Source organism: Cupressus sempervirens, chromosome 5 (assembly GCF_028749045.1).
Source record: "Cupressus sempervirens isolate cs-2001-9-10 chromosome 5, ASM2874904v1, whole genome shotgun sequence".
NCBI lineage: Eukaryota > Viridiplantae > Streptophyta > Pinopsida > Cupressales > Cupressaceae > Cupressus > Cupressus sempervirens.
Genome location: NC_143122.1, coordinates 1,057,853,741 through 1,057,868,088, shown reverse-complemented (window position 1 = coordinate 1,057,868,088; position 14,348 = coordinate 1,057,853,741). Strand labels below are relative to the sequence as shown.

Sequence of the window (14,348 nt, the reverse complement as noted above, 5' to 3'; positions counted from 1 at the left end):
AATATATGAAATTAATTCAATTAAAAAAGGAAAAATAATTTCCACAATTCATAAGATCATCTAAAATTACCATCAATTTTAATTGTACACAAGGAAAAACAATTTCCACAATTCATAAGATCATCTAAACTCAATAAAAAATAATAATTATATATTATAGTTAAAACATTAATAACTTTATAATAATATATTCAATGTATTAACATATAATAGTGAAAAAAATGATATATAGTTTTGATAGAACTAAATGATCTATTATCAAGATAAATTATTACATAAGAATAAATAAAAAGCATAACGTAGAACACTAAAATAAATAACTAATCAATATCATTTAAATAAGAATTAAGGAATAAGGAACATGACAATTGAAAAATCTCACAGAAAAGAAATGAATCTTAATTTTGTGAAACGCCATTTACCATAATGTGCACACCTACTTTCAGTGGACATTGTATCTTGTAAAAATACATATTTGCATCTATTGGAATCGGAAGAACTCAGACTGAGAGGATGGATTTAACACAAAAGCTTATTTTGTTGTGCAGTTTTACGAGTTAGATTTCATTGGCATCCTTATCGAGAGAGATAAATAGCTAGCAAAGGTTTGATTTACGAATTGGACACTGTATACTTCAATTGTTTTCACTGACTCGATTCTCTGAAATTATAGTTTCGCCTTCGATTGAGCAGAAGGTCAAGCAATTTCATATATCAAAACTACTTAAATCATTAATTTCCTTCTCGAGGTCGATTCCGCTGGTTAATAGTAGCAGTTGTTGCTAGTTTAAGGGAGGGCAATGGATTTGCTGCAGGATTACGATGACGCCAGTTGTAAAGAAGAGTCAAGCTCAGAAGCTAAACATTCATCGGGAATCGAACACGAGAGCTCTTCTCCAGACTCTTCTCCCTTAAGGTTGTCTTTGCCGTCTAAATCCTGCGCACCGCAGGTGGACGAAACCCTAATGGCGTTGGGTGTTCCAGGCGCACCGAAAGATTTACACAGCAAGCCGATCGATCCAGTTCAGCACAACGTGAAATTCAATCCGACGTATGACCAACTGTGGGCTCCCATCTATGGTCCCGCGCATCCCTATGCTAAGGACGGTATTGCCCAGGGCATGAGGAATCACAAGCTAGGGTTTGTGGAAGATGCCGCCATCGAGCCCTTCATGTTTGACGAACAGTACAACACTTTTCACAGGTAGGGTTTTATTTTAAACAAGGGCAAGTTTTAGCATATAGTTTTCAATAATTTTGTTTTAGGTTTTAGCTACTAAAATTTTGTTTATCTTCAGGTATGGCTACGCTGCCGATCCTTCTGCTTCGGTAGCCAACAACATCGTTGGAGATTTAGAGGCCTTGAAGCGGAATGATGGGTTGTCTGTTTATAATTTGCCTCAACGCGAACACAAGAAACGAAAACATGATTTGAAAACAGCCCAGATGGAAGAAAATGGAGAAGAAGAAGATAATGGCGAAGAGATTGAGAATCCTGCATCTGAAGAATGGTTAAGAAAGAATAGAAAGAGCCCTTGGGCTGGTAAGAAGGAAGGGTTGCAGAGTGAATTGACAGAAGAACAGAAGAAGTATGCTGAAGAGCATGCGGAGAAGAAGGGGGAGAAAGAGAAGGGTGAGAAAGAGGTATTCGCAGATAAGACCACGTTCCATGGCAAGGAGGAGAGAGACTATCAGGGCAGGTCATGGGTTGCTCCTCCAAAAGATGCGAAGGCTACAAATGATCACTGCTATATTCCCAAGCGGTGGGTTCACACATGGAGTGGTCATACAAAAGGGGTCTCTGCAATTAGATTTTTTCCTAAGTATGGTCATCTCTTGCTTTCTGCCGGCATGGATACCAAGATCAAAATTTGGGATGTTTTTAACAGCGGTAAATGCATGAGGACATACATGGGTCATTCGAAGGCAGTCAGAGATATATCATTTAGCAATGATGGTTCCAGGTTTTTGAGTGCCGGGTATGACAGGAACATCAGGCTTTGGGACACAGAAACAGGGAAGGTGATTTCAACATTCTCCACGGGGAAAATTCCGTATGTTGTAAAGCTCAATCCAGATGAGGATAAACAAAATGTGCTTCTTGCAGGTATGAGTGATAAAAAGATTGTGCAGTGGGACATGAACAGTGGGGAGATCACTCAGGAATATGACCAGCATCTTGGTGCTGTTAACACTATTACATTTGTTGATAATAACAGGAGGTTTGTAACATCGAGCGATGACAAGTCTTTGAGGGTTTGGGAATTTGGGATCCCTGTGGTTATTAAATACATTAGTGAGCCACATATGCATTCAATGCCATCCATTTCTCTCCATCCGAACACAAATTGGCTTGCTGCCCAGAGTTTGGATAATCAAATTCTTATCTATAGTACAAGGGAAAGGTTCCAACTCAACAAGAAGAAGAGGTTTGCAGGACACATTGCAGCAGGTTATGCTTGCCAAGTCAATTTTTCACCTGATGGGCGGTTTGTCATGTCTGGAGATGGAGAGGGCAGGTGCTGGTTTTGGGACTGGAAAACATGTAAAGTTTTCAGAACTCTTAAATGCCATGAAAGTGTCTGCATAGGCTGTGAGTGGCATCCTCTGGAACAGAGTAAGGTTGCTACATGTGGTTGGGATGGGATGATAAAGTATTGGTAAGTAAGCTATCTTATCTTAGATTTATTCCATCGCTAATGCCTGTGTTCTTTCATAGTCATAACTCATTGGTATAGATTCTGTTCCTTTTCCAATAATCAATTTCAGTGCCTTGCACATGGGTACATTGTTTTGTTTGTTATCATTTTACATTTTGGGGGAAACAATAGAACTCTTTTCTAACCACTGCATATTTATTATCTTTGCAGGGACTGAATTATTAACAATGTGTAACATAAGCCTGAAACTTGCTATGAGCATGTATTTCTGGAGATGATTTATGAATAGAGTCGATGCACTGTCTTTTCCACATGTAAGTGCATAAGTGATGCTCAATATCCAGAGAAGAATGAAATATATGCCTTTAGGCTTTTAATATCTACTAACAAGTTTTTTTATCTTCACTGAAATCTAAAAGTAAATTGTTATTAACCTTTGACATAGAAGTCATAGTTTAGAGATTTTAGGCTAATGGGGATGCACAACAAACATTGTGCACCTCATGACTTTCATCTTAAATTTCTATTGGAACATCAGTTTCTCCATTGTATTTCTAATCATTTTAAATTATTTTGCTTGATGTAGCATAAATTTCAATGCTCAAATAGCCAATGTTCTATTTTGTTCTTTGCCAGTGGAACTATTCCTGCAGCCTGCATCATTTTTGAGGAAATATAAGAACCGGATAATAGTATTTTGATTGTAGCTGACATATCACTTTTGTCCAAAATTCTCCAGAAATCAAATTCACATCTCTACATGTGATACTCTCATTTAACTAAATCAAAATGTTTGAGAAAATAGGTAAACACTTCTTCCCTAGGAGGCATCGGCAGATTAACTTGTTGAATTCATGTGATATCTCTTGTGTATACTGTTTACATTTGTTCCTAAATTGTTAAGGAGTTACTCTTGGAGAGGGGAGCATGGTACAACTTGGATTAATTGGCTCATGGTATTGACTGCTGGTGGTTTCCTGGATCTCCTTAGCCTATAGTTTGGAGGTTTGGGATGGATATGTTAGCGAGTCATCATTGTAGGTACATGCAGGTGGAATTGCTCTAGGATTCAAAGTGCAATCACCATTAGGGCCCGTTTGGTTGCGGGCATAGGAATGGAGAATAGGCATGTAAAATTGGGAATAGCAATGGCTATTCCAATAACAGGTATTTTTTGGAATGGGTATAAGCTCATTTTAGAGGCAAAATGAGAATACTTATTCCTATTCCCTATTCCAAGTGACGAACCAAACAGAAAATGGAAAACGTATTCCAACTTTTCTATTCCTATTCCAGCAACCAAATGGGCCCTTAAAGCATTGAGATTGCTAAAGTGGAATTGAGATTGCTTATTGAAGAATAATGCATCTAGTGTGCTCTGTTATTGAGTTTTTTCTTCTTTGAGAGTTTTCTGAGGGTATATCTTGTATTTATTTTCTTTAATCTGCGGAGTTTTTTAGATCTGCATCTATTTTTTTGGTCGTCTATTTGGATTAATTGGATTTACTATCAGTTTCCTTTTAAAATTAATCAGGCACCCTACCTGCCAGTTTGTCAAAAGGTTGATTCTTACAAATCCACAATTGACAATTCTAAAAGTCTATTTGCAATAAAGTTATAAACTGAATAGTCTATGTAATCAATCTTAGGAATAACTGTACAACTGATATCTGAGATCTAGTTCCTATACAACAATCGAATGTTCAATTGTAGAATTGGCCATACAGGTCTGATCGAAGCTAAGGTACTCATATTCTTTTAATCTCACATCATATCAGATAAACCCTGTGAAATAGTCCCACTTATGATCAATGGAAGAACTTATGGTGGCATGTATGTGTTAATATCAGTACAATGCATCCTGAAAAGAGTGCAATTATATTTTATACAGTCCCATATTAGGTTGGTGATAAGAGTGAAAAGATTGCTCTAAAATGTGTTTCCAGCATCAGCAGTTAGTGCTACTCCTTTGGGCAAAAGACAAGATCTAGCCCACAATACCATATGTCATCATAGCAAATGCATTGATATTGCTGACTCCATGGCCGCGGTAAGAGGGTTTTTAATTTCAAAGTTCTGCTATTATTGGGCATGTTGTGGAACAGTGGCTCTTGGTGCAATCTATGCAGGACTGGGTGGCAAACACATGGTCTCCTCAGATCTCCATTTTTTCTCAAGGTTTTTTTATTCTGGTTTCCTCTTCTCTCAAAAGAGTGTGAAAGAGCTCTTGGTTTTGGTCTTAAGCTTTTCAAGGGCCTCCTTCCCTTCAACAAGCATAGATGATAGAGATGTGGATTAATATCTATGGCCTCCCACTAGAATTCTAAGATCTAATGCGTGGTAGCTATTGGTAGGAGATTAGGAGGTTTGCCTGAAATCTAAGTTACTGATGTTGGTTCTGATGTTGATGCGGGTGCAGGGTGCGGGGTGCGTGGATGCGCAAATTATTATTTTGAGGGATTTTTTATGTGTTTGGGTGCGTCTATATATATATATATATACATAAAATATGTATACTATAATCTATGTATGCAAAGAAATGCAAGAAATATACAAAATGAAAAATAAACTATTCCATAGCAATTAACATATTCAAATTGAAATAACAGTAATGTCTAATTAGTAAATTACTCAAGTTCAAGATTCCAGTGCAATTCGAATTACAAAATCAAATCATAGTTCATGGTTCAATGTTGATCAATCGAGATTCACAAAATGGGAGGAATGAGCATTGAATGGCCTATATCAGGGCCGTTTTAGGGTTTTGGGGCAAAAAGGAGACAAAATAAAATAATAAAAACCATTTTATTACATGTTTTATTGTGTCATTTAAGTGACTTGGCGCCTAAAAATTCTGGATGCTCCGCGGATTCACCTCGATACTTGACGGATGCTTGACAGACACTTTCCCAAGCATCCCACAAAGCACCCACAGGCAAAAGCCATGCATCCTGGCCAAACTCCCACTCATCGGTAACTTAGCCTGAAATAGATACTCAATCAGTGGAAAAACCTAATACATTTTTTGTGTGGCTGAAGATCGTAAGAGAGTCGGACCTTCCACTTCTGAGAAAATAATTCATGCCTGCCTTTTAATGCTTATGTAAAAGATATGGACTATAAAGACAGTAAATCCTATTGTCTTTCTAGTCATAATGCGTGGCAAGAAAGTAAGGATTGTAAATCTAAGAAAGTGATCTCTTTGAGAAATCTCTTAAAGTGAGGACATTATACATAGCCAAGGTGTGGAAACCCAAAAAGGTCTCAAGGCTCTAGAGGACTTTTCTTAAGTTTGTGCAGCCAGGTCTGGTTCAAACCAGACCTAGTAAATCATCATGAGTGGGAACATTCCTGAAGGATTCACATATTTCTCCCCCCATAGGGGCAAGAACCTCTCGGTGGCTTCTAGTTATAGTTCTTACTTCTTTGAGAGGAAAAGTTCAGCAGCAGAAAATCCAAGTGATTGCCTAGAGAGAAGCATCAATAGATGAGCTTTGTAGGATCAAAAGGGCATTTACAATCTCAAAGCCCCCTTTGGGAAAAAGAAATAGAGAAGGAAATTGGACCATGAAAAGATTAAAAAAAACATGAGTGGAAATTGAATAAGGTTATCAAAGAAAATCTAGGGGACAGGTCCTTCACCAGAACCATGAATGGCCTCTCCTAGAATGTTTTGGGAATCAATGCCCCAAACAGAAAAGGTTGGTAGCAGGTTGGCTTTTAGTCTTCTTCAAATGAAACATTCAGATGTGAATTTCGTCTTCTTGCTCAAATCTTCTTGGAAAAGATGAAAATGTAGAGCAGCAGTAATGTCTCGCTTTCAGAGAAAATCTCTGATTGGATTTGCCACTCTATTAAGGCTAATCAATTTAATGTCTTGTTTTATATATTATGGGCTTATAAATACTTTTTAGAAAAGGAAGCTGCAGGAAGAATCATCAGGTTAGATGGTGATGCTCCGAGATAAGAATGCAGTATTCGGGGGGTGATTTTAATCCAATAGCAAGTTCCATGGGTAAGAGGGATTCCCTAAGAACTAACAATCAGGGATAGATTTTAAATTTCAGCTGGAGAAAATGTTTCTTATACCTTATTGCCTATCCCTAGGAGATCTCTAACACTTGTAGGAGTAGGAAAGGATTATATTATCTAGCTTAAAGAACAGGTAGATTTCCAGATTTCCTAATGGCTACGACAAGGATATATTTCTGAGACTATTACAAGGTGATTTTAATATGATATCAAGTTCGTGGATAAGAGGGGGACTCCCTTAGAACTACACAATTGGATATATTTTTAAGGTATAGCCTATTTTTGAGGAAAAATACCTGATATAACTCGTCCCTATGGAGGGCTTCCGCTTGGACTGATAGGGGGAAAGCATTTGTTATATAGCTGAAAATTTTGAAAGATTTTTGGTTTATTCCAATGGCTACTGAAAGATGTATTTCTGAATTTAATATCCTTCCAGTAGTTGTTTCTGGCTCCTTCATTCAGACATTCTCAGTCAATACGAATGCTGGCAGAATTCCTGCCTTAAGGTTCAAGGACCCCAGTGTACTGCTTTGGTCAGAAATTGAGATGTATTCAGCAAAAACAAATGTACACAAACATGTTTTGGGCAACAATTTTTTAAGATAAAATTGCAATTGAAGTATCTCTTGAGCGGTCCAGTTTATGCAACCATTCAACAATCAGGACAGTATAATAAACTTTTAGAAGACAAACCTAGGCCTTCTTATCAGCAAGACCTTTGTCTAGCTCAGGAGGAAGTATTAGAAGACAGAAATTTCAGGATAAGTGAATTTAAGAAAGATACAGGAACACTTCATATTTCCATTGAAGTAATGGCGACAAGGAGGCAGGCGAATTTAATTTCGTACATTTCACATGAGCAAGGGAACCACTAGGAGAAAGCAGTTGACATATCCTATAACAATGAGTCTCTGTCATTTTCCTCTGCTTTTCATGAAATACAAATAGAGATTTAGAGGTGGATAATGGTCTTTAGACAAATAACTGTACAATGCTCAGCTTGAAGACGAAAAAAGGATTCTGCTTCCTTTCTCATAGAATGAAGAGTGCAAAGTGTGGCTTTGACCTTATAAGGATAAAGCACCTGGGGTTTGATGGCCTTCAAGAAAGTTTCTTCCAATTCTTTTGGGTTTGGGATAATGGAAAAAGAGTTTGTGGAGGTAGTTAATGACTCTCTGAAGTCAGGTATGGTGCTTAGCAAATTTAAAAGCGCGTTTCTTGCTTTAGTTCCCAAAAAGAATAGCATCAAGCTCATTAATGATTACAATTGCTGTGTGCAATACACTGAAAATAATTATTTTAAAAGCTACAACAAAGCACTTAACCTTTATTATCAAATTTAAGTTTTAATAGAAATGGAACAAGGAGGATTTGTAGAAGGTGGGCAAATATTAGATGGAGTGGTGGTCTCTCGTGAGATTATGCATATGCTATCTTAAAGCAGGAACAGTAGCATGATAATAAAATTAGACATGGCAAAAGAATACAATAGAATTTGTTGTACCTTTTTGCACAAACTACTATTTGCTTCTGGCTTCAGCAATAGATGGGTGGATTGGATGACTGATGTAGTGGGAAGGTTGTAGTTTTTTGTATTGATAAATGAAGTCTAGCAGGTTTCTTTCACCATATTAGGGCATTAAGATAGAGAGATGCATTGGCAGAATGTCTTAGGACGCTGATAAACAATTTCAGAAGACAGGTAGGTTTAAAGTAGTAGGTATTCTCCCTTGGAAATGATTTCTTACATTCAGTTTTTGATTGACACCAATCTTTTTGGCATAGCCACAAACCCGAAGCAAAAATGTGGAATGAGATTCTTTCTAAATATGCACTAGCATCTCTGGCGAATTTATAACTAGTGCTTGTACCCCAGCAGGGTGCAAGAGTACAGCCGATAGGTGTTGGGGTTGAAGTGTATAGCTGAATATTTCGTTCATGCTGGTGCGATTGTGGTGCAGGTGAAAGCAGACCATTTCTGATAGAACTTTTTATATGATTTGATACCAGGCAATAGGAGATTTGTAAAAGACTGATTTGTTGTTTACAATTTATATGCAAAATTCTTCACAATATTTTAATTATTCATTCATTGGAAACTTGCTTATCACTGGCAATGCCATTGTGGTACATGTAAAACCCGATTGACCATCGCAAAAAAGGCCATTGTGTATTCTGTTGACGATGCTGGTGGACGAATGGGTGTTGTTGTTTACTCTATTGCTGTTATAGAAACTGATTGACAATCATTTAAAAGCCATTGTGTACCACATGATAAAAGAGGTTGTAACAGCAAATAGAAAACTATGAAAGAATTATGAAAATATCACCTTCATTGCATGATCAACAGCAATGGCTTCCTGTCCTCACTTACTCTTTGCTTTATCTCTAATTATGGAATAGAAAAAACTACTCCCATTAATGGGATTTCTTGGGTTAATCCACCAGTCAGCAAGGATAAGAATGTAGATTGCACTGCACCTGAACCAATAATGGATCCAAAACCCAAGCTGCCTTGTTAGCAATCAATTTGGAAAAGAGACTTGCGAAATCAAATTTCCATCTGGAAGGTGACTCTGAAATCATGATCAAGTGCTAGCTAACCAGACATCTCAAATATGGAAGATTAAAATGTATAATAACATAGTAAAAAATTAGCTTATGAAAGTTTAAAAAATGTCTATTTCCTACATCTAAAGAAATGTGAATAAGGGTATATTTCACTTACTCTTCGCTTTATCTCTAATTATGGAATAGAAAAAGCTACTCCCGGTAATGGGATTTCTTGGGTTAATCCACCAGTCAGCAAGGATAAGACTGTAGATTGCACAGCACCTGAACCAATAATGGATCCAAAACCCAAGCTGCCTTGTTAGCAATCAATTTGGAAAAGAGACTTGTGAAATCAAATTTCCATCTGGAAGATGACTCTGAAATCATGATCAAGTGCTAGCTAACCAGACATTCTAAAATATGGAAGATTAAAATGTATAATAACATAGTAAAAAATTAGCTTACGAAAGTTTAAAAAATGTATATTTCCCACATCTAAAGAAATGTGAATAAGGTGGCATATGCATTAGAAATTGGACAGAGCAATTTCAATTCCAAAATAACAAAACAATGTAGGAGTATTTTCAAGGCCGAGAGGACAAAATAAGTGAGATACACAAGATGGAGGATTATTTGTGATTTACAAGAGATTGATGGTTGATGAAATGATTTCATTTGCAACCGGTGAGACAACAGAGAAGCAGAGCAGAGAAATGGTGGAATTGTGAATTTGACAGTATGCGAGTAATTTTCAACTTATGGACTAAGAAACAACATGTCTTTCCTGGGAAAGATTACAGAGATGCACTTGCGGTGAGTACTCAGTAATGGAAACGCCATTTTTCACAAATCATGAAATTGCTCCTGGATGACAATTTCTTGGCAGCAAATTCTAGATACAGAAGGAATATAGATATCACATCCACACTGTTGGCATGGTGCCTGGAGCTCAGGAGCGACAACACAGAGTGGGTCATGGAAGAGTGTGTGCAAAAGGAGTGATGCCATGGTCATACTTTCATAGCAATAGCTTTTCTAGTTTTAAAAGCAGACAGTGATAAAGAATGCCAAAGGGCTGAGGTAATACCAATTGGGAAAATTTTACTTGGTACTGCAAGAGAAGAAAGCAAAGAGAGAGGAATGTGGAGCCAGCAAGGAAGAAATGGGCAAAGAAAGTCAAATTTTCCAAGGAAGAATGCTGCCAAGGTTAGTGAAAGAGATAAAAAATGAAATTTTGTTTAGAATTTGAATTTTGAATTGCTTTGTACGCTGTTTTAGGGGTACATTGTGCCAACCAAGGGCAACAGACGTACTCTATTTTGTAGTGTTAGTTTTCTGTTGTTATGGAGCTTCAGATGAAAACACTGTAAATATTTTTGATAGGGGGTAGGAATATACGGTAAAGGATGCACTGTAAAAGTGGATTTCATGTATGATTTGTAGAATTTATGCAAATGAACATAACCTCAGAGCATGAACTTTATCCAAGTCAACTAATCTCAATTTTTCATACTTCATCCTGCCTTTTTCTGATCAGAAATATATATATATATATAAGTTTATAACTAAAATAAAACTCAACTGTAGTGTTTGTTTGAAAAGCTGTATGGCAAAGGCGTTTACACTGTAATCAAGTTTAACATCAACCTTGCAGAGAGATAGCTCAAATATTTGAAACAGAGATACCATCAAATCCTTATAAAAGCTCTGGTGTCTCTACTCTGTGGAGTTGTTAAATATGAATATTAATGGAAACGCACAGCCCACATTAACAATATCAGATTACACCACGACTATTATCACAATCGAAGCACTTAGCTCCAGAAAAGATTGTGACATAAATTAAGCACAATCAGACATCGATAATGTTTACGAATTTCGGCATTAGAAGAGTCCCAAAAACCCAGTTGAAATTTGCCAAGCTAATTTCTGAAAAAATCGTTAGCTATATCGACAAAAATATGAACTCACCATAAGTTCCTTGAGCAAGAATTCCCTTCCAGCACGAATTTCATGTTGTATCTTTGTGTCTGTCCGTGTACTATGGGATGGAGAGGACCAGCCGTAGGAAGCGGGAAAATCTTAACGGCCTTCTTTTGACGAGCTGCAAAATCTTTTTTATGAGATGCCACACACAATCGAAAACCTTGGGATTAAATGCATCTAAGAAAATTGCATCCCTGTCAGAAAACAATTAGGCCATTATACTGATATTACCAGTGCGCCTCCTAGTCTTGCGCACAGGATGGTTGAACCAGGTCTTAACATAGCGCTGCCAGTGCTTCTTGAAATGCCCATTGGGCACATTGTTGTTGTGTTTCAGCATGATTTACCTGTATCAAAACCCATATGTATTTGAAGACAATTAATTTCTGTTTTAAAAGGTTAAAAGCCAGATTTTCCAGAATCCCAAAAATGGCACCTCACACCAGGAAGTGACTAAACCCATTAGCCCAGCAATTGTGTATTAGGAATACCCACAAAATTTGTTCAAGATTTATTTCAACTGTTCTAACATTGCCCATGCATTCAGAATTAACAAAAACACCAGGCATGTCATCATATAACCCACAGAAAAAACCGTTCTACCTGCTTGCCAGGGTACATGTGGCTGAATAATCTATGGCCACTATGTAGGCATTCCATGGGGGGCAAAAACCCTGCGCCACAGTGAAGTATGATAAATAGGCCAAATTAAAGCTTTCTTTTTAGGGGAAGAAAACCTTCATTTGTGAGCAGCTGGAGAAAGGATGATCAATTGCCGATGGAAGCAAGCAAGCAGAATTCCAAAGATTTTGTAAAGCGGTGGTGGAGACAGCTGATTGCACGTGTAAGACATGCAAACATTGATCTATTACTGAGTGTTTGGAGGTTGTCAGTCAGAGCATCCACCAGCACTGATCAACAACAAACATTCCATCTACAAATTTCCGGTTTGGAAGCTGCAGCATGCGGAAATTATGGGGGCTCTCACCCACAAGTGAAAGCCTATCGGCAAAAAGCTGAAGTCAAAAATCTTATTTTCAGTACTTATTTAGAATTCAAGGCTCCATAGCAAGGCTTTTGGGTTTTAATATCGCATGTCTTTCCTATGAAGTACCTTAGTTTAGCTCCGTTCTTTGGTAGAAATAAACTTCATTGCGTGAAGCTGGGGTAAACCAAATTCAAAAGCTCTTAGAATCTTAGAATGGGAGTTACATCAGTTTATCAGTGAGGATACTCTAAAAGGTAGTTTTGCAAATCATGGTGATTTATTTTTTGTGAATTCTTCCGTAATGATCTATGGATTCAAGAAAGAAATGAATACTTCATACTTCTATTCAAGTAATGATGACAAGGAGGCATGTGAATAGAATATCACATATTTTGGATGAGCAAGGAATTCCCTTGGAGAAAGCAGTTGACATATCTATTATCAACAATGAATCTGTGTAACTTTCCTGTGCTTTTCATTATTTGCTCTGTGTCAAGTTCTTTAATGACTAATCCTCTTTTGCTAGTGAAAATATAATATGAATGAATTTGATGAGTTTCATAACATTTTAATTTATTACAAGTTGGTATTTATAATGATTATATCCATATTTCATATAATATTTTGCACATATGGAGAATTATTAACAAGTATACTTTGAACACTAGTAGTGATATCTTGTTAGCCGATGGGCTTTCCTTCTGGAGTTGCCTCCAGTTGGAAATTGTCTCACGTCGGAAAAATAGTTGTCAGAAAATTTCTCGATCTACATTCGTCACTTCTCGGGAATGGTGCAAGAAGAAGGTTGGGGCTGAGTGCGGTTTGGCGGAGGTCGAAATAATGTCAAGGGTTTGATCAAAGAAGTGACATTAGGAATCACTTGCCCAGTTTAACCATTCCATAGTAATTTATTCCATGGACATCCCATAAATATGTAATCACCATAGTCAAAAAGTTTGATCCCTCCAAGAGCTATAATGATTTGATCTGGAGTTTTTTACAGGGACAAACTAGGCAAAGGACCCATCTTGCTGGGAGGAAAGCAAAAGATTTTCATGAATGTCCTTCGCTACATCAACTTTGGCAATGAGGAAGCGCGCCTAGTTCAAGTCCATCAAATATCTCACAACATTTCCAGGTGGGTTCAAAGGCAAGAGAATCAAAGTACCATTTTTGAGATCTTCAAAGAAGTTTCTTGCCGCTTTGTTTGCATATTCATTCCGCTTGTTAATGGCGATCTCTATGCAGGAGGGATGGTACAGACATTTTAACCCCAAGTCATTTTTATGCGCAGCAAAAAAGCCCATTTTGAGCTGGTGCAGGTAGGGTTCGTACTTGCGGTGTGCTTCATCTGGTAGTATGTTATCAGCGAGGCCATTGATATGGGGATCTGTGCCCCCTGTGGTAATGGTGGTGTCGTTTTCTAGGAGGAGAATGAGAAGATCTGTGCTTGCTCTAGTAATCTCTTGAAGGTCTTGAAGCGTACTCATGGCGGTGCCTGCTGTGTCAAACGGGTTTCTCTGGATCGTTGTCATAGTCGGACTTGATCTCGTGACCTCTCAGTTGAAGATGATTGGGATCTATGCTTGCGATGGTAATGGCGGCACCGTTTCCACTAGTTAGAAGCAGAAAGGGAATGAGAACGGTAATGTTGCTGAAGAGGAGGTGTGGAAGGAGAAGGAGAATGGTAATATTGTGCAGATGAAGGAGAATAGCTGTGTTTTCTTTGGGAAGAAGAAATGGAAGTCATGTTGCTCTTGGTTATCACCTCTTGGAAGTTGAATCGAGTGCTTGGGCAAAATTTCAAGTATGAATCCATCGGCTATTTTCAATTCTTAATTGTTCCTGCCCTGCAGGAAAATACTGCCTAGGCGTTCAATTAACTAGTTATTAAACCTATCATCCACCGCCAATCACAATGCCGTCTTCTCTATGTTATTATGTCCATTTTCAATAATCAATCTTTCAAACCGGTGAAGATGATTGACAGTTACCAGCAGAAGGGGCAGCTTCGCCTTTCACAATATCCAAGGCAAGAGAAGAGGCGTGAATCGAGGTGCGGATCTTGAGATTAGGGTTATTTCTAATGTTTCAAGTCTTGAGATTAGGGTTATTTCAGACTTTCC

The 14,348-nt window shown here is 37.7% G+C and overlaps 1 protein-coding gene across 3 annotated transcripts; it reads left to right on the top strand.

The window, feature by feature from the left end:
• Window positions 1–373: 373 nt before the first annotated feature.
• Window positions 374–3,266, top strand: LOC149559606 (uncharacterized). 3 transcript variants are annotated; one of them, XM_089833459.1, is made up of 4 exons: window positions 414–605; window positions 816–1,204; window positions 1,299–2,660; window positions 2,871–3,266. In XM_089833459.1, the coding sequence occupies exons 2-4, from the start codon at window positions 966–968 to the stop codon at window positions 2,875–2,877; spliced, it is 1,608 nt and encodes a 535-aa protein (XP_089689585.1). In that variant the 5' UTR covers window positions 414–605; window positions 816–965; the 3' UTR covers window positions 2,878–3,266. The 3 variants fall into 3 exon arrangements, with proteins under 3 accessions (XP_089689583.1, XP_089689584.1, XP_089689585.1); XM_089833457.1 differs by having other exon boundaries at window positions 374–1,204; XM_089833458.1 differs by lacking the exon at window positions 2,871–3,266 and having other exon boundaries at window positions 374–1,204; window positions 1,299–2,664.
• Window positions 3,267–14,348: the final 11,082 nt, after the last annotated feature.

What these genes read in the sequence shown, in the direction of transcription:
- LOC149559606 (XM_089833457.1), top strand. Translation starts at nt 801, where the DNA reads ATGGATTTGCTGCAGGATTACGATGACGCCAGTTGTAAAGAAGAGTCA. An exon ending in CAGTACAACACTTTTCACAG is followed by an intron (nt 1,205 to 1,298) that starts GTAGGGTTTTAT and finishes GTTTATCTTCAG; the next exon opens with GTATGGCTACGCTGCCGATC.